At 37.2% G+C, this 20,290-nt stretch overlaps 1 protein-coding gene across 2 annotated transcripts in view; it reads right to left on the minus strand.

The window, feature by feature from the left end:
* Window positions 1-565: 565 nt before the first annotated feature.
* LOC120856983 (medium-chain specific acyl-CoA dehydrogenase, mitochondrial) overlaps window positions 566-20,290 on the minus strand; it is a 40,844-nt gene continuing 21,119 nt past the window's right edge. For both annotated transcript variants that reach the window (XM_040232546.1, XM_040232547.1), the window contains 6 exons: window positions 18,079-18,209; window positions 16,354-16,462; window positions 11,595-11,735; window positions 10,920-11,015; window positions 3,103-3,351; window positions 566-1,486 (listed from right to left, as the gene is read on the minus strand). In XM_040232546.1, coding sequence (XP_040088480.1) covers window positions 1,415-1,486; window positions 3,103-3,351; window positions 10,920-11,015; window positions 11,595-11,735; window positions 16,354-16,462; window positions 18,079-18,209 — 798 coding nt within the window. In that variant the 3' untranslated portion in view covers window positions 566-1,414. The remainder of the gene's footprint in view (window positions 1,487-3,102; window positions 3,352-10,919; window positions 11,016-11,594; window positions 11,736-16,353; window positions 16,463-18,078; window positions 18,210-20,290) is intronic.

The raw sequence follows: 20,290 nt of genomic DNA on the forward strand, positions 1-20,290 counted from the left end.
TTGTAATAAACCAGTAAGGTGTTTTATCTGAGTTCTGTGAGTCATTCTTGCAAATTATCAAACCTGAGGGCAGGGACACAGAATACCCAAATTTGTAACCAAAGTGGACAGAAGTGTGGGTAGCCTGGGGATCCAGGATTTATAAGTGGTGTTGAAAGTGAGATACCATTTCAGGTGGAGTGGGCCAGAGTTCTTAAACCTGTGGAGTCTGATGCTAACTATTCTGCATTATTGTCAGATTAAGACTGAACTGTGGATGTCCAGTTGGTATCAGAACTGGAAAATAAGTGACATAAGAAATATCATCTGGTATAACATATTTTAGTGGTATTCAACATTTAGAATTACAAACAAATAGTAAATTCACATTTGGCCCTTTCATTATTGCATCTTGATATTTTCTGTGGTATCTAATAATGCAATCTAATGAAAATATGGACAGCTAACTTTATGGAGTTCAAAATCAAAACATGAATTTTTTTCCCAACATAGTAAATAAGTCAAGTATACACTATTACATGAAATAATAAGACTTTTTGAAAAGAATACAAACATATACAAATTGACGGATACATAACACAGAACAAATTTAAGTTTATTTTTAGAGTGTATGTGCATGAAATCAGATTGTACACAACACACCAAAGGTTAACCATAGACCAACAGAGTCATATAAAAATAATTTAAGGGAAACTGTATTGATTTTTTAAAAATAAGGCAAGTGAAATGTGGGCTCAGAATTATGTGGGTTCAAAATTAAAAACTTCTATGTAACTTCTGGTCACTGTTTAAAGGGAGAATATGAACATCAAATTTTTTACTATTACTGTACAAAAGAGAAACCAAATGCTTTCCAAACTGCAGTAAAATTAATTCCTCTAATATAAGACCATTAAGTTTACAAAGTCACTGACAAGTTATTTAAATCCTAGAATATTTTCTCAATGTAAATTTTGGAACATTCTGAATACTTTATAAACCTTCTTTTCTGTCTTTGGAAAACCACTGAAATTCCAAGAAATTTCTGTTGCTCTAATTTTCAGAGGTTAAAACAACAACCTAAATGTATTTTTCTAGGTTAATGTAATTCAGGTACAATGAAACTAAAGGAAAACACATAACTTTAATAAAATCAAATGCATTATAGAACAGGCAAGTTATAAAGTGAAACAAAAGTAGAAAACTTGGGTTGGCCCAAAAGTTCATTCAGGTTTTTTCATAACATTACAGAAAAACCCAAACAAACTTTTTGGCCAACCGAGTACTATTAGAATCAGTTATACAGGTTTAGTACAAAAGAATCTATGTTAAAATTTTCATTGGAAAAAAAAACCTTAAAGCCCTTCTTCTTTCCTGGAGTTTAAATAGTAGATCATATTCTAATTACTCAAGAATTATTAACACGGTGATCTGGTTACTTTTTATACCTGCCAATGTGTTCACGGGCTATAATAAGCCTTTGAATTTGTGCTGTACCTTCATAAATCTGGAAGAAAAAAAAAGTAGGTTAAATATAGTTCATATGTAAGTCCTCAGAATTTTAGACAGTACTCTAAACTCCATTCCAATACTAAACTGAGTCAAACCATACATATGGTCTATAATCTACAGTGATTCTGAAACCTGATTTTCTGAAAACCATGAAAATACATAATTCTCTAAACATTAGTTAAAATTGTTATAAGAACTCTACCAAAATTTTGGAGGACAGTCTTAAAAGGATATTGACTTTCAAAAAGTATTTGGGATATCTAATGTTTAATGTTGCTGAAATATTTAACTAACTTTTTTGAGCTGTTTTAGCTAGTTGTCACCTTCAGTCATTTTCTATTCTTACTCTCAAACCTGATTTTTACTTTTTGTTCCTAAGGAACTGAGTTGCTAATGAAAAAAGATCCTGGAAGGATTTGTTTTGTTCAGTTAAGTATTCTTAGAAGACAGCCCTCATTTCCAGTTTAAACTTCTAACTATTTGTTCAGATGCCAGAGAAAAGTAAAAAGGTAATAATTATAGGCTCCAGGGAAGGGAGAGCATTATCAAGTAAACTTGGAACTTTAGATAAGGCACAAATTATGGTCCTCAGTTTTTTCAAATCTAAATTGAGGGGCTGCTGCTGCTGCTAAGTCACTTCAGTCATGTCCGACTCTGTGTGACCCCATAGATGGCAGCCCACCAGGCTCCCTCGCTCCTGGGATTCTCCAGGCAAGAACACTGGAGTCGGTTGCCATTTCCTTCTCCAATGACTGAAAGTGAAAAGTGAAAGGGAAGTCGCTCAGTCGAGTCCATCTCTTCGCAACCCCGTGGACCGACCGTAGCCTACCAGGCTCCTCTGTCCATGGGATTTTCCAGGCAAAAGTACTGGAGTGGGGTGCCATCACCTTCTCCAAATTGAGGGGCTGTACTGTCTAAATTTCTTTCTTTAACATTCTATGATTCTACCTCTGGATTTTGAATGACTAGATTTATCAAATAATTTCCTGGGGGTTGAGGGAAGTAATGGAGGAGATATTGAGAAGCATGGCTTATAAATACTTAAGATACATGTGGCATGAGCATTTATATCTTATTTACTAAATCACTACTATCTCTTCACTACCATCTCTAAGTTTTCTTAACCATCAATTTAATTTAGAAGACAGAGTCATATCACATTCTCTTCATGTTTTATTACCTCCCAAATATGACCTCAAGAGTTGTCAGATAAGATTCAAAATAAAATAATTTAATTAGTTTACATGATATATAAACTTTTAGGAGAGCAAAGAGTGGGTTACAATTAGCTAGGATGTTAAGAATCAAAGAAGGGTTATTCAGATAAATCTACATGTCTACACTATTTGCTTTGTTAAGTAATTACTTTGTAATTACTTTGCAAAAGTAATTTGCTTTGTTAAGTCAAGTAATCTTGCTCACTCAAGGCATTTACTTCAAAGTAACATTCTTCTTTGTGTTAATTAGTTCTAAAAATTTAGGCTCACAGCCACTTATTATGATGATTTATTATTACCTATGACATAAAATCTTTAAATAATCAGAGATCTACCGTACAATTTATGAATATTATGTTTCTTAAAAATCAACCATAAACATTTTTAACATTACCTGATAGATCTTGGCATCCCTCATTAATTTTTCTACAGGATATTCGGTATTAAATCCATTGCCTCCAAAAATCTGAACAGCATCAGAAGCTAACTGATTTGCGATATCTCCGGCATATGCCTTTGCAATAGAGGCATAATAGGTATTTCGGTGACCAGAATCAACTTCCCAAGCTGCTCTCTGGTAACTCAATCGAGCTAGTTCAACTTTCATTGCCATTTCAGCCAGCAAAAATGATATTCCTTGGTGCTAGAATTAAACAGAAAAAAGTTTAAGGTATTTATTGAATAATTTAAAATTATTTCCCCTGAAACTTTTTTTAACTTTAAAAACTAATTTTAGACTTAAAAAGTTACACTCTGCTTCCTCCAGTGGTAACATATTACAAAACCGTAGTATAATTAACATTGGTAAAATATTATCAGCTAAACTATACATCCTTATGGCAGAAAGTGAAGAGAAACTAAAAAGCTTCTTGATGAAAGTGAAAGAGGAGAGTAAAAAAGTTGGCTTAAAGCTCAACATTCAGAAAACGAAGATCATGGCATCTGGTCCCATCATGTCATGGGAAATAGATGGGGAAACAGTGGAAACAGTGTCAGACTTTATTTTGGGGGACTCCAAAATCACTGCAGATTGTGACTTCAGCCATAAAATTAAAAGACGCTTACTCCTTGGAAGAAAAGTTATGACCAACCTAGATAGCATGTTCAAAAGCAGAGACATTACTTTGCCAACAAAGGCCCGTCTAGTCAAGGCTATGGTTTTTCCTGTGGTCATGTATGGATGTGAGAGTTGGACTGTGAAGAAGGCTGAGCGCCGAAGAATTGATGCTTCTGAACTGTGGTGCTGGAGAAGACTCTTGAGAGTCCCTTGGACTGCAAGGAGATCCAACCAGTCCATTCTGAAGGAGATCAACCCTGGATGTTCTTTGGAAGGAATGATGCTGAAGCTGAAACTCCAGTACTTTGGCCACCTCATGCGAAGAGTTGACTCATTGGAAAAGACTTTGACGCTGAGAGGGATTGGGGCAGGAGGAGAAGGGGACAACAGAGGATGGATAAGATGGCTGGATGGCATCACTGACTCGATAGAAGCAAGTCTGAGTGAACTCCGGGAGTTGGTGATGGACAGAGAGGCCTGGAGTGCTGTGATTCATGGGGTCCCAAAGAGTTGGACACGACTGAGCAACTGAACTGAACTGAACTGAAACTATATATACTTTATTCAAATTTGGCCAAGTTTTCCACCAATGTCCTTTCTCTGTTGTAAGATCGCATCCAGGATTCCAACTGAATTTAATTGTTATTTCTTCCTAGTCTTTCCAAGGCTGTTAAGATTCCTCAGTGTTTCCTTCTCTTTCATGACCATTGTGCACTTGTGAAGAATACCAATTGGTTATATTTTGTAGAATGTCCCATAGATTGGGTTTGCATGATGTTTTCTCAGGATTGGAATGAGGTTATACATTTTTGATTAAAAAAAAAAAACACAAAAATTATATGGATCCTTCTGAGCAGCTCCTGGGATTTTTAAAAGAAAATTGCCATAGACAGTGAAAAATAATGTGGCACTGTTATCAGGTGTTGATGGGAAAATGATAAGGACAAATAAGATGTTTTTTATCCTCTAGAGGTTCATAATCAAACAGGGAGAGTGTTAGTCACTCAGTTGTGTCTGACTCTTTGTGACCTCATGCACTGTAGCCCACCAGGCTCGTTGGTCCATGGCATTCTCCGGGCAAGAATACTGGAGTGGGATGCCATGTCCTTCTCCAGAGAATGTCGCCAACCAAGGAATCAAACATAGGTCTCTTGCACTGCAGGCAGTTTCTTTACCATCTGAGCCACGAGGGAAGCCTAATCAAATAGGAGACTTATGTAAATATTTTCAATAGGAGACAATAAGTTACCTGTGAGTTATATGGCCAAGATATGTTATAGGATGGAACTATGTCCACCATACCTTGATACATGAAAGTTTCAAATATGAAGTATGCTTACAACTTTGGAAAAATTTATTCATGACCCCAAAAGAGCAGAGTAAACATTCTATTTAAAGAGTTAGTGAAACATTCTACATGATAGATAACATGTTAGACCACAAAAAAAAGTCTCATAAGGGTAATAAGGTTGAAATCATGTCAAATGTCTTTTCTGACCACAGTGGTAGAAACTATAAATCAAAAACAGAAACAATCCTGCAAAACACATGAAAAATGTGGAATGTAAACAACATGCTATTAAAAAAAAAAACAAACAAACAATGGATCTCTTAAGAAATCAAAGAGGAAATTTTAAAAAATACCTGGAGACAAATGAAAACAGAAACATAACGTTCCAAAATCTATGAGACATAACAAAGGCAGTTCTAAGATGGAAGTTTATGGCAATTCAGGCCTTCCTCAAGGATTAAATGAATTAATGCATGCAGTACTATTTGTTGAGAAGTTCACAGTGCAAAACATATCATAAATGCTAGAAGTATAAAGGTTTCCAAAACAGAAATTTACTACTTGTGCGGAGCTTACATTCTAGTGAGGCAGTAAGAAAGATAGCAGACAAACGCATACATGATATGATGTTGGGCAGTGCTAAGAGCTATGAAGAAAAGAAGCGAGATCTTCCCAGGTGGCACTAAATGGTAAAGAATCAGCCTGCCAATGCGGCAGACACAAGAGATACAGGTTCGATCTCTGGGTTGGGAAGATCCCCTGGAGGAGGAAATGGCAGCCCACTCCAGTATTCTTGCCTGGAAAATCCCATGGACAGAAGAGCCTGGCAGGCTACCATCCATGGCATCGCAAAGAGTCAGACATGACTAAGCACACATACATCAGTCACCGTCATCATTATATCAAATGTTTCAGGTGTAACTTTACACAGGGTAATCAACCAGACCACCTGACCTGCCTCTTGAGAAACCTGTATGCAGGTCAGGAAGCAACAGTTAGAACTGGACACGGAACAGACTGGTTCCAAATAGGAAAAGGAATACGTCAAGGCTGTATACTGTCACCTTGCTTATTTAACTTATATGCAGAGTACATCATGAGAAACGCTGGGCTGGAAGAAGCACAAGCTGGAATCAAGATTGCCAGAAGAAATATCAATAACCTCAGATATGCAGATGACACCACCATTATGTCAAAAAACGAAGAGGAACTAAAAAGCCTCTTGATGAAAGTGAAAGAGGAGAGTGAAAAAGTTGGCTTAAAGCTCAACATTCAGAAAACGAAGATCATGGCACCTGGTCCCATCATTTCATGGGAAATAGATGGGGAAACAGTAGAAACAGACATTATTTCTTTGGGCTCCAAAATCACTGCAGATGATGACTGCAGCCGTGAAATTAAAAGACACTTACTCCTCGGAAGGAAAGTTATGACCAACCTAGATAGCATGTTCAAAAGCAGAGACATTACTTTGTCTACAAAAGTCCATCTAGTCAAAGCTATGGCTTTTCCAGTGGTCATGTACGGATGTGAGAGTTGGACTGTGAAGAAAGCTGAGCGCCGAAGAATTGATGCTTTTGAACTGTGGTGTTGGAGAAGACTCTTGAGAGTCCCTTGGACTGCAAGGAGATCCAACCAGTCCTTTCTAAAGGAGATCAGCCCTGGGTGTTCTTTGGAAGGAATGATGCTGAAGCTGAAACTCCAGTACTTTGGCCACCTCATGCGAAGAGTTGACTCATTGGAAACGACTCTGATGATGAGAGGGATTGGGGGCAGGAGGAGAAGGGGACAACAGAGGATGAGATGTCTGGATGGCATCACTGACTCGATGGACGTGAGTCTGAGTGAACTCCGGGAGTTGGTGATGGACAGGAAGCCCTGGCGTGCTGCGATTCATGGGGTCGCAAAGAGTCAGACACGATTGAGCGACTGAACTGAATTGAACTGAATCAAGGGTACATTCTTTAATGAAATGAATGAGGAAGTGGATATCTGCTGGGAGGAATAAACATAAAAACAACAACAAAAGGTCACTGTGGATGACAGAAGACCACTGCAAGTACTCTGGATTTTGATCTGAGTGTGATGAGAAGATATTGAAAGAATTTTGAGCATAAAGTGGTTAAAAAAGGAGATATAAGTTTTCTTTCTAAGTATATCTTATTTCAGTCTCAAGTCCCAAATAGTATTTCTCCTCATTCATTTTCCCACCAAGACATGGAAATCATGGGGAAAAGATATTGCCTGCTAGCAATAATAATCAATGCAAATGACAGTTACTCACAAGGGATTCTTTCATATCATCCCAAACTACTCCAACTTTAACCTGGATGGAGGATTTTGACTAGACAAAGGAGTAGGCAGTTATTGCCTACTATTAAGAGATTTTATCATCCTGTAATTTGTTATCGGTGTTCCTAGTTTTACTTTTTGATAAGAAAAAGTACCATCCTCTGTTTTTGTCAGTTTTCTTTACCCACAGCAAGTTAAGCACTAGAGGATAGTGACACAGTGTTCTCTTGAAGAGAGAAGTAGTAATAACAACAATGATAAACATGGGAGTGGACAGGAGAGCTATGATTAGAATACTATACTCAATAATATCCCTTAAAACAAAACTAAAAAAAAAATCTTTTTTTTTGAAGTAACAGATCAAAGCTATGTATAAATCAGTAGCTTAATATCTCCTTTGTTTAGTTTAGAAAAGTAGTAAGCAAAAACACACTTTCTATACTTAACAGTAAGAGCCCATGGAGGCAAAAATATCATTGTGCAGATAGTAAGAATACAAAAAAGAATCTTCAGAGTCTGTAAGAAAAGGAACATAAAATATTCTATTTTGAGTTGAAAATAGCCAGAAGAATATCAGATAGTTGGTGAGAAGGACCTGAAAATGATGTTATCTGTTTACGATTAAACTAAACTAATACTTAATAATAAACATACATTTCACTAATCTGTATACATATAGCTCTGGTGACATAAATGAGCTAATATAAACTCTCCTTTTGTCCATAAACACAAAGAAATGTTTGATTTAAAAACAAAACAAGGGGGCTTCCCTCGTGGCTCATTGGTAAAGAATCTGCCTGCTAATGCAGGAGACATAGGTTTAATCCCTGGTCCAGGTAGATTCCACATGCCATGGAACAACTAAGCAAGTGTGCCACAAATATTGGGCCTGTGCTCTCGAGCCCAGGAGCTGCAACTACTGAGCCCACGTTCCAACTGTTGAAACCTCTGCACTCCAGAACCTGTGCCACACAACAAGAGAAGTCACTCCAATGAGAAGCCCGCTCACCACAACTAAGAGAGTAGACCCTGCTCACTGCAACTAGAGAAAAGCTCGCAAGTATAGTAACAAAGACCTAACACAGCCAAAAATAAAGTTATTTTAAAAATAAAAGTAAAATAAAACAACTCAAAGGAAAGAAACTAATCTCCAAGGGCCTCCAAAAATTTAATCCTGATTGAGAAGCAATGACATGGGGAAGGAAAAAAAATCAGACTGAGATTTGAGTCTAATGTGATAGGAGTTGGAGTTTTAATGAACACAGAACAGGAGACATGTGAGAATGAAAAAGATGAGGGGTTGAAATTGAGATTCTCTGCCTATAAGAACTTCTCTTTCCTAAGGAAGAACTAAAAGTCTCAGCTCATCAAGGCAAGAAGGCCACAAAGAAGCTTATTTCTTGCCCAAGACTCTGTCTGGGAGATTTAAAAAAGGAATATCTTTCAAGCATGTAATCAACGTATACAGCTATGGTATAGGATTTCACAATTGGAGAAATTCATGTGAAAAAAACAGCTCTAAGAATGCTGAAACCTCTGGGCTACCTGATAAAAAGTATAAAAAAGTACGAAAACTGGTCTCCTGAATACTTCCACAATGCATTGAAGGAAACTAATGAATGCTGCTGCAGATAAGCTTATAAGCAAAAATCAAGACAGGAAAAAACTGGTCGTAACAGAGAGATCAGATGCAGTAGACCAAAATATTAGCCACCCTAAGAACTTGAAATAACAGAAAAAAAATCAGAAAGTGACTATAACTGAAGTTTTATATAATTAAAGAGATAAAAAAGGAGAAAGAAAAGCTATGTTGAAAAACCAGGCCACCATACAAGAAAGGGTAGAAATGGAAAAGAACCAAACATAAATTCTATAAATGAAAAAAGTCATTAAATGGATTGAAGAGGAGATTAGATGTAGGGTTGAAAAAAACTGAAAAGCAAATCTGAGAAAGTTATCTAGATTATAGCAAAAATAAATTATATAATCGAGGTTGAGATACAGAAGTATACTAATCCAAGTTTCATCTATAGACCACAAATTGTTACTGGACTGGTTCATGATACACAAAGTGAGAGTAAGCATTTGTAACAATTTGATAGTGTTGTGACATTCTTGGAGAGGGCAATGGCACCCCACTCCAGTACTCTTGCCTGGAAAATCCCATGGAAGGAAAAGCCTGGTAGGCTGCAGTCCATGGGGTCGCCAAGAGTCGACACGACTGAGTGACTTCACTTTCACTTTTCACTTTCATGCATTGGAGAAGGAAACAGCAACCCACTCCAGTGTTCTTGCCTGGAGAATCCCAGGGATGGGGGAGCCTGGTGGGCTGCCGTCTCTGGGGTCGCACAGAGTCGGACATGACTGAAGCGACTTAGCAGCAGCAGCAGTGACATTCTTATATTTTATAAAAATAATGGTACACAGTTGACTGGAAATCAAAACCTATCTTCTACCAGATCGTTTGAGAACCACTGACACATAGGGATAGAAACAGGGACTGTCCACTGTACAATCAATAGTTACAGGAGTTATAGAAGAGAATACAGAAAATGGGGAACCATAAATGTTTGAAAAGGTAAGATTAAAAAGTTCTTGAGAACTGCCCGACAATCCAGTGGTTAGGACTGAGTTTCACTGCTCCAAGGGCCCAGGTTCAATCCCTGGTTGGGGAATTAAGATCCCACAATACATGCTGTGTGGCCAAAAACCAAACAACAATAACAAATAGTACTAAAATTGTTTCATTATTTGATAAACAAGAAGACATGAGAAGTAACACGGATTAAGAGCATGAAGTAGAACTCTGGATCTATGATTTCTAAATTGTGTGTTCTTGGACAAATTATTTATTCTAAGCTGCAGCTTCCTGGTCTTTAATGGAAATTGTATAAAATATGGTGGCTCAGAGGGTAAAAGCATCTGCCTGCTGTGCGGGAGACCCGGGTTCAATCCCTGGGTCAGGAAGATCCCCTGGAGAAGGAAATGGCAACCCACTCCAGTACTCTTGCCTGGAAAATTCCATGGATGGAGGAGCCTGGTAGGATACAGTCCATGGGGTCGCAAAGAGTCAGACATGACTGAATGACTTCACCGATGGAAATTGTAGTACAAACAAAAAAGAGTGTACTGGTGGAATTAGATAATACAGGCACTTAAATATTAGCTGTTCTTTTTCTTCTTAATTAACATAAATCCCAAAGCAGACAACAGATATTAATAGTAGCAGAGTCTAAAGAAAATCTACTCTTGGCACTTCCCTGATGGTCCAGTGGCTAAGACTCCACGTTCCCAATGCAAGGGGCTGGAGTTCAATCCCTGGTCAGATAATTAGATCCTACATGCTGCAACTAAGACCTAGTGCAGCCAAATAAATTTTTATATACACACACACACATATATATACATATGCAAATCTATTCTTAAAACCCACCCTGACACTTCCACTTCACATTATCTTCTTGTTACCAAAGCAGAAATAAACTATTTTTTATTTAAAAATAGTTTTCAAATATTAAGTGAAAATGAATGGTTTTACATTTGAACAAAACAAGTATAGTATTATAATTACCTCTACAAGCAGCTTTCCAAAAGTTTTTCTGTCCAGGGCATACTTGGTAGCTTCATCCAAAGCTCTCTGTGCTAGTCCCACAGCAGCAGCTGCAACCTAGCATTACATTTTACAAAGCAGAAGTTCATGTTGTCTTTAAAACACACATATAATGGCTACTTGCCTAAAATCTAAGTTAAAGTTTGCACAAAGAGAAGCTGACCTATACTTAAGGCAATAAAGAGTGGGGGAAGTGACAAGCATTTAAATTTATATTTTATATTTTATATGAATTAAAGGTTAACGGAAAAAAAAAAAAGGTTAACGGAAGGCATTTGTAAGGCACAGGATCATAGCCTAGAGATAAATCATTCTTTCTGTTTAACAGGGGAAAGCTTCTCAGGGGAAATATTCCTAATGAGCGAGGGAAGAGGAATGAGTACACATCAGCAGGAATGATTAAATTAAATGTGAAATGCTTCTTTGTAAATCTAACAACTATAGTAATTTTGCTTTTACTAAAATAATTTCTGTAACAGCAAGAATGTTGATGAATTCTTAGGAAAAAAACCCCTCCATCTTTAATAAAAGCAGATATTTAAAAAGAAATACAGACCAAGCAAATAATGTTAAAATAAAACTATTCAATATAATAAATGAAAACTCCTATAAAGGTTATTAAGCCATCTTACTTACTGGTGGTCTGGTTTTATCAAATGCTCCCATTGCAATTTTGAAACCAGCTCCCTCACCAATTAAAACATTTTCCTTAGGCACTCTCACATCTTCAAAGACAATTCCTCTTGTATCTGAACATCGCTGGCCCATATTTAATTCCTAATAAGGAAAACAATATGTAGTATGAAACATATTTTGAGCTAGCATAAATTCTTGCTTTAAGCACTGTTAAAGACTTTAAGATTTTCTGCAATTGCCTATTTATATGGAGGTGGACAAACTATGGTCTGCAATGCCTATTTTCTAAATACAGCTTTACAGGACTACAATCACACCTATTCATTTACATATTTTCTGTGGCTACTTTCTTGCTCCAATGGTAGAACTGAGTATTTGTGACAGAGACCAATTGGCCCTCAAAATCTAAAATACTTGTGTATGCTATATCTTTGAAAAAAAAAGTTTGTGAAACTCTCATCTAAAACAATGTTTCACAAACTCTGAAACTGTTGACTACAAATTGTCACTTACCTGTCAATGACAAATGGCACTTGCTGAGAGCATCTGCCAGTGACTGAACAACAAGGGCAGTCGCCATTTGCCTCTGCAGAGATTGAACCCTGTGCTGCTGCAGCTGCTGACTTTACCTCCCCAGGGAGTTCAGGGTGGAACAAGGCACTCTGTGCTCCAGGGAATCTGGCAGAACAGGTCTTTAGATGTGTGCTGTGTGCTAAGTTATTCAGTCATGTCCAACTCTTTACAACCCCATGGACTGGATTATAGCCCACCAGGCTCCTCTGCCCATGGGGACTCTCCAGGCAAGAATACAGGATTGGGTAGCCTATCTCTTCGCCAGGGTATCTTCCTAACCCAGGAATTAAACCCGGGTCTCCTGCACTGCAGGGGGATTCTTTACCAGCTGAGCTACCAGGGAAGCCCTGGTAAAGACCTACCAGTTCTTTAGATAGTTGGATATTTTCAGGAGCTGATTTCATGATCCCAGAGTCTCCTGGGAAACTTAACAGTCCTATTAAGACACTCCTCCTTCCCATTTCCCTCTAGTGGCTCAGATATTAAAGAATCTGCCTACAATACGGGAGACCTGGGTTTAATCCCTGAGTCAAGATCTCATGGAGAAGGGAATGGCTAGAAAAATCACTAAATCCCTTCATGGTGACATTAGCTCCTTGGGACTAGCAGAAAACCTCTGTAAAGTAAGCACTTGATTGCACTGAACTCCCTCTTCACCAAGATCTTATATATTGACGTTCCCTGACTGCCTCTTTGGAGCTGTCTCTCAGAACTATCTGAGGTCCTGTCTCACAGGCTGCAGTCCTCATTTTGCCCCCAGTAAAACTTAACTCACAGCTCTCAAGTTGTTCATCTTTTTTCGTCAACAAAACCAACAGTAGTCTAAAGTTTACATGTACATATTACCCACAAAGACAAATTTCATTGTATGTTTGAAGACTATCTTTTTACCACAAATGTCAGTAAAAGCATTTAACATAACTTGCTTTGGAACATTTAATTTTAGCTTAACTAATAGAGCTAGCAATGTACTGAGTAAAAGTTGAACTTCTATTAATATTTATCTCCACCTCTGAGAATTAGGTGTTCTGAGATGGAATTTACATATAGAAAAATTGACTCCTTTAACATATACATTTCTAATAGTTTTGACAGATGCATATGTACTATCACCACAATGAAGATATTTCAGCATGCCTAAAAGTTCCTTTGTACTCTCTTAGTCAATTCCCTTACTCTACTCCCAATCCCAAGAAATCACCAATCTGATTTCATCCATAAGTTTTTCCTTTTCCAGAATGTCATATAAATGGAATAAGGTGATCCTTCTGTGTTTGACTTTTCACTTAGCAAAGTGCTTTTAAGATTCATCCATGTTGCTGCTGATCAGTATTTCAGAGTAGCATTCCCCTAAATGGATGTACCATATATCCTTTATCTGCTCGCCAGCTGATGGGCATCCCTCACTGCCCTGCCACTCCCAAGTTTTCAGTAATTATAAATAAAGCTGCTATAAACATAGGTCCTTGTTTTTATTTCTCTTGGATAAATATCTAGGAGTGCTGGGTATGTGGTAAGTGCATGTTTAACTTGCTAAGAAATTGCCAGGGACATGAAAAGATACTCTTCATCACTAATTATTGCAGAAATGGCAATGTAAACTACAATGGGTACCTCACACTGGCCAGAATGGCCATCATTAAAAAGTCTACAAATAAATTGACACAGCTACTATAGAAAACGGTATGGAGATTCCTCAAAAAACTAGGAATAAAACCACTATATGACCCAGCAATCCCACTCCTAGGCATATACTCTGAGAAAACCAGAACTGAAAAAGACACATATATTCCATTGTTCATTGCAGCACTATTCGCAATAGCTAGAACATGGAAGCAACCTAGATGTCCTGGGGATGTCCTAGATGAATGAATAAAGAAATTGTGGTACATATACACACTGGAACATTATTCAGCCATAAAAAGAAACACATTTGAGTCAGTTCTAATGAGGTGGATGAACCTACAACCTATCATACAGAGTGAAATAAATCAGAAAGAGAAACATAAATACTGTATTCTAATGCATATATACGGAATCTAGAAAAATGTTACTGAAGAATTCATTTGCAGGGCAGCAGTGGAGAAACAGACATAGAGAACAGATTTATGGACATGAGGAGAGGGAAGGAGAGGGTGAGATGTATGCAGAGAGTAACATGGAAACTTACATTACCATATGAAAAATAGATAGGCAAGGGGAATTTGCTGTATGTCTCAGGAAACTCAAACAGGGGCTCTGTATCAACCCTAGAGGGGTGGGGGGATGGGAAGGGAGATGGGCAGGAGGTTCAAAAGGGAAGGGGTATATGTATACCTACGGTTGATTCATGTTGAGGTTTGACAGAAAACAAAATTTGGTAAAGCAATTATCCTTCAATTAAAAAATAAATAAATTAAAAGCCTACAAATAATGCTGGAGAGGGTGTAGAGAAAAGGAACCCTTTTACATTGTTGGTGGGAATATAAATTGATGCTACCACTATGGAAAGCAGTATGAAAGCAGAAATGGTAGTCATTCAGTTGTGTCCAACTCTTTGCAACCCATAGCCCACCAGGCTCCTCTGTCCATGGAATTCTCCAGGCAATAATACTGGAGTGGGTAGCCATTCCCTTCCCCAGGGGATCTTCCAGACCCAGATATTGAACTTGGGTCTCCTGCATTGCAGGCAGATTCTTTACCATCTAAGCCACCAGGGAAGCCCAGAAAACAGTATGGAGGTTCTTCAAAAAAACAAAAATAGGGTTACCATAGGATCCAACAATTCCACTCCTGGGCATATACCCAGACAAAACTATAATTTGAAAAGATACATGTACCTCTAGTTTCTAGTGGCACTATATACAATAGCTGAGACATGAACCCAACCTAAATGTCCATCAACAGATGAATGGATAAAGAAGATGTGGTATATATATACAATTGAATGTTCCTCAGCCATGAAAAGAATGAAATAATGCCATTTGCAGTAACTTAGATGGTCCTAGAGATTATCCTACTAAGTGAAGTAAGTTAGAAAAAGAAAGGCAAATACAATATGATATCACCTTATATGTGGAATCTTGGAGTAGTAAATAACAACTCACTCCAGTATTCTTGCCTGGAAAATCTTACGGACAAAGGAGCCTGGCAGGCTATAGTACATGGGGGTCACAAGAGTTGGACGTGACTGAGCACATATATGCAATCTAAAATACAAGACAAATGAACATATCTACAAGACAGAAACAGACTCCCAGACACATAGAACAGACTTGTGGTTACCAAGGTGGGTGGTGAGGGAGGGAAGGATTGAGAGTTTGGGATTAGCAGATGTAAACTAATATATCCAGAATGGATAAACAACAAGGTCCTACTATATAGCACAGGGAACTGTATTCAATATCCTGTGATAAACCATAATGGAAAAGAATATGAAAAAAAAGATATATATATAACTGAGTCAGCCTTCTGTACAGCAGAAATTAATCCAACATTATAAATCAACTATACTTCAATGATATATATATATACGAAAAAAGAAATTGCCAAGATAGTTATTTCCCCTCAATGTTTTATTTTTAAAATTTTCAAACCAACAGAAGAACTGCAAGGAGTAAAACGAATACCTATATACCTTTGCCTAGATTCACCAATTTTGGCACATTTGCTTTATTTCTGTGTTTTTTGTGTGTGTATAACGATTAGCTATTAGCATTATTTGTTGAATTATTTGAGAGGAAGTTGTAGATACCATGACCCTTCTTAAGAAAAAAATATAATCTGGTTTTTAATAAGCAGCATGAGAAGCAGGAGCAATGAGAATATAGACAAACTGTAAACATAAAGAATTGTATATGTATACAAATTGTATACAATTTGGCCACTCTTTCAAATGACTTGAAATGACTATTCTCAACTTAAAAATCTTCAGGAAGGAATATTTTACCCGATAACATCAAATGCAGCTTTATTTTTATTGCAACTTAATACAAACAAAATGTTTTCAATAAAGGAAACTGAAATTAGTAATTTTTTTTTTCATAACAAGATTATAAACATATGCATAATTGTGAGTGTGTGTGTGTGTTTTTCACAAACACTCAAATATTTTTCCCCTTTTGGGCCCATACTCTCAAATTAGTAATTTTTAAATTTATAGTTAAAACAATATTGGAGGCCTTGATCACTATAAGTACACACTTACCTTTCTTCCAATCTGTATTCCTGGGGTGTCTGCTTCCACAATAAAGCCAGTAAAGGCTTTACTAGCAGGAGCCTTAGGATCCGGATCAGAACGAGCCAATAAAAAATACCTAATAAACATGATGATAAAGATAACAGTATCAGATAACAACATACAACATATGATGACTCCCATCTCAGTTAACCCTCCCAACAACCCCAATTATTATTACTCCCATTTTATAGAAGAAATGAAGCATCAGAAAGATTTAAAAGCTTGCCCAGGTCATAATCTTATGATGTGGCAGAGCTAGTATTTCAACCCACATCTACTTCTTTCCCAGAAAGATTTTAAAATGCAACATGAGGAGAAAAGGCAAAAACATCCAAACATCCATGTAACCCATGTTCTAAATAGCCTGGAATAGAAGAATTTTTTTTTTAATTCCTTAAACAGCAAATTTAGTTTTTGTGCTTAAAACTAATAAAACTACCACTCATTCTACAGTTTTGCTTAATAGTTTAAAAAAATAGTAAAAACTCCTTTTCCAGTTTCACATTTTACCTAATTTGTCTTATTACATGATGAGTTGTACTTAATGAATTCTTATAGTTGTGAAAGTTTCTAGTCCCATTATTGGATTTCTCTCACTTGTTACATTGTAATCATTTCTTCACTTTTTTATTACTTGGTGATATTATGATAACTCAAAAATAACAATATCTGCTGCTGCTGCTAAGTTGCTTCAGTCATGTCCGACTCTGTGCAACCCTATAGACGGCAGCCCACCAGGCTCCCCTGTCCCTGGGATTCTCCAGGCAAGAACACTGGAGTGGGTTGCGATTTCCTTCTCCAATGCATGAAAGTGAAAAGTGAAAGTGAGGTCGCTCAGTCGTGTCCGACTCTTCTCGACCCCATGGACTGTAGCCCACCAGGCTTTTCCGTCCATGGGATTTTCCAGGCAAGAGTACTGGAGTGGGATGCCATCGCCTTCTCCAACAATATCTAGCACTCCATAATATTGAACACTCATAAAGTGGTGGACATATTTAAAGTGTTTCCTAGTCCTGCTGCCATTTTTTCCTGTTTGTTTCACGCGATACTTCAGCAAGAAACTACATTCACTTCTTAAAAGCAGATACATTGGATGGTTGATTCCTATTGACCCTTTTTTCATATTTTTTTTTTCACAAATAGTGCTATCAAATATGTTTTCCTTCAATATTTTATATTTATACAAGTGATTTTATGGCATTCTGTTGAACTTCATGTCACTATTTTTGAACTTACGTATTTGGGCCTTTTAGATTTTATTAAAGTAAAATTCTGTCCACTCTAAAAGATAATGCTTATTGCTCAGGATTAGAGAAATGTGCTATACCAGTGACTTTCCTTTTTCCCTCAGAGTCTTAGGGGAATGGCTCCAAGGAGGTTCTGGTGCAGAGTATGGAGAGTAGGTGTAGCGAGCCAAGTAGATGGAGCTCTAGCTTTCCTAATTAGATTCAACTAGAGCAAGTGTTTTTGTTTTATTTTACAAATTAAACTTCTGAGACAATTTGAAGAAATAGCTCAGGACTTAGAACTTTTGAAAATTACTCAATTATTTATAATCTTTTATGGACCATCCAGTTCCGTGAATAAAACTTATCTTAATTGTGGTGGTTAATAACAAAGGAAAGGAGAGGGGGAGATTCTGAATATGAAGTAATGAAGAAACAATGTACAGAGATGTTTTAAACAACATACCAATTAGCTTTTCCTCCATTGGTTATCCACATCTTCTGACCATTAATAATATACTCATCTCCTTTCTTTTCTGCTTTGGTTTTTATACCAGCTACATCAGAGCCTGCTACAGGTTCTGTTACACAATAGGCCTTGAATATATGGAAAAAGGGAAATAAATGTTAATTATTAAATTATGAACATTTAGAACCAGAAAGGTATCTTATTTTTTGTCAATAATTTTAAATATTTTAAAATATGTAAAAATAAAATGTTCTTACAGAATCAAACTCTTTAAATGTAAAAACATTTAATATGTAATTTAAAGCAAGATGTAGGATACCAATTATTGTTGTTCAGTTGCTAAGTCATGTCCAACTCTTTGCAACCCCATGAACTGTAGCACACTAGGTTTCCCTGTCCTTCACTATGAAGAATACCAATATCTATGTCAAAAATTAAAATGTTAGGTATCTTCAACCAAGTTAAATTCAATTTCACATGAACTCATTCATTCAAACATGTACTGAGTAGTATCTACTATTTACCAGATTATAAAAGAGGAGATGAAAATATCTTGTCTTCAAAATTTTTACAATGTAACAGTAGAGATGAATACTATAGAATACTATACTGTAATTACATATCTAAGTATTATAGTCATACATAAAGGGCTTAAAAAACTAGCTTTAGTTTTAGGGTGTCCAGAAAGCTTCCAGAGGTGATGCTTAAATTAAGTCTCAAAAAATGAAAAGGAATACTTAAAGGATAATCAGATTCTATAACATGTATACAGATTCTATAGCATATAAAGGAATGGTAGAAAATTAATCTGGGAAGAAAGGAAGGGAACAGATGACAAAAAACACTTTTATTACACTAAGTTAAATTTTTATCTGGTAGAAAGAACAGGAGCCTCTTAGGGCTCTTCAACAGAGGTATGACAAGATGTAAACAGTAATGGATAAAAGGATAAGTTCAGTTCAGTTCAGTCACTCAGTTGTGTCTGACTCTTTGCCACCCCATGGACTGCAGCACACCAGGCCTCACCATCCATCACCAACTCCTGGAGTCTACTCAAACCCATGTCCATTGAGTCAGTGATGCCATCCAACCATCTTATCCTCTGTCGTCCCCTTCTCCTCCTACCTTCAATCTTTCCCAGCATCAGGGTCTTTTCAAATAAGTCAGCTCTTCACATCAGATGGCCGAAGTATTGGAGTTTCAGCTTCAGCATCAGTCCTTCCAATGAATATTCAGGACTGATCTCCTCTAGGATGGACTGGTTGGATCTCTTTGCAGTCCAAGGGACTCTCAAGAGTCTTCTCCAACACCACATTTCAAAAGCATCAATTCTTCGGCACTCAGCTTTCTTTACAGTCCAACTCTCACATTCATACATGGATGTATGGACGAGTGGGAAAACCATAGCCTTGACTAGACAGACCTTTGTTGGCAAAGGAATGTTTTTGCTTTTTAATATGCTATCTAGGTTGCTCATAATTTTTCTTCCAAGGAGCAAGCATATTTTAATTTCATGGCTGCAGTCACCATCTGCAGTGATTTTGGAGCCCCAAAAAATAAAGTCTGACACTGTTTCCCCATCTATTTCCCATGAAGTGATGGGACCAGATGCCATGATCTTAGTTTTCTAAATGTTGAGCTTTAAGCCAACTTCTTCACTCTCCTCATTCACTTTCATCAAGAGGTTCTTCAGTTCTTCTTCACTTTCTGCCATAAGAGTGGTATAATCTGCATATCTGAGGTTATTGATATTTCTCCTGGCAGTCTTGATTCCAGCTAGTGCTTCATCCAGCCCAGTCTTTCTCATGATGTACTCTGCATATAAGTTAAACAAACACGGTGACAATATATAGCATTGACATACTCCTTTTCCTATTTGGAACCAGTCTGTTGTTCCACATCCAGTTCTAACAGTTGCTTTCTGACCTGCATACAGATTTCTCAAGAGGCAGGGATGGTGGAAGGCATACAGATTTCCCAAGAGGATAAAGGGAAGGTGGAAGGGTGACCAATGGGTTGCTGAAGTTCATTCACGTTAACTGGGTGATGGGAACTGTGAATAAAAGGCCTAAAGACACAAGTTCCTCACCCTTAAGGTACTTAGTCCAAAGAGAGCAATCTTAACAGTTCATTTTAATTCAAAGTAGTAAGGGACCATAAGGACATCAGAAATAACTACTTAGACCTACAGAAGGGTGGGAGGTGAGTG

This window comes from Oryx dammah, unplaced genomic scaffold, assembly GCF_014754425.2.
Source record: "Oryx dammah isolate SB20612 unplaced genomic scaffold, SCBI_Odam_1.1 HiC_scaffold_28, whole genome shotgun sequence".
NCBI classification, from domain to species: Eukaryota; Metazoa; Chordata; class Mammalia; order Artiodactyla; family Bovidae; genus Oryx; species Oryx dammah.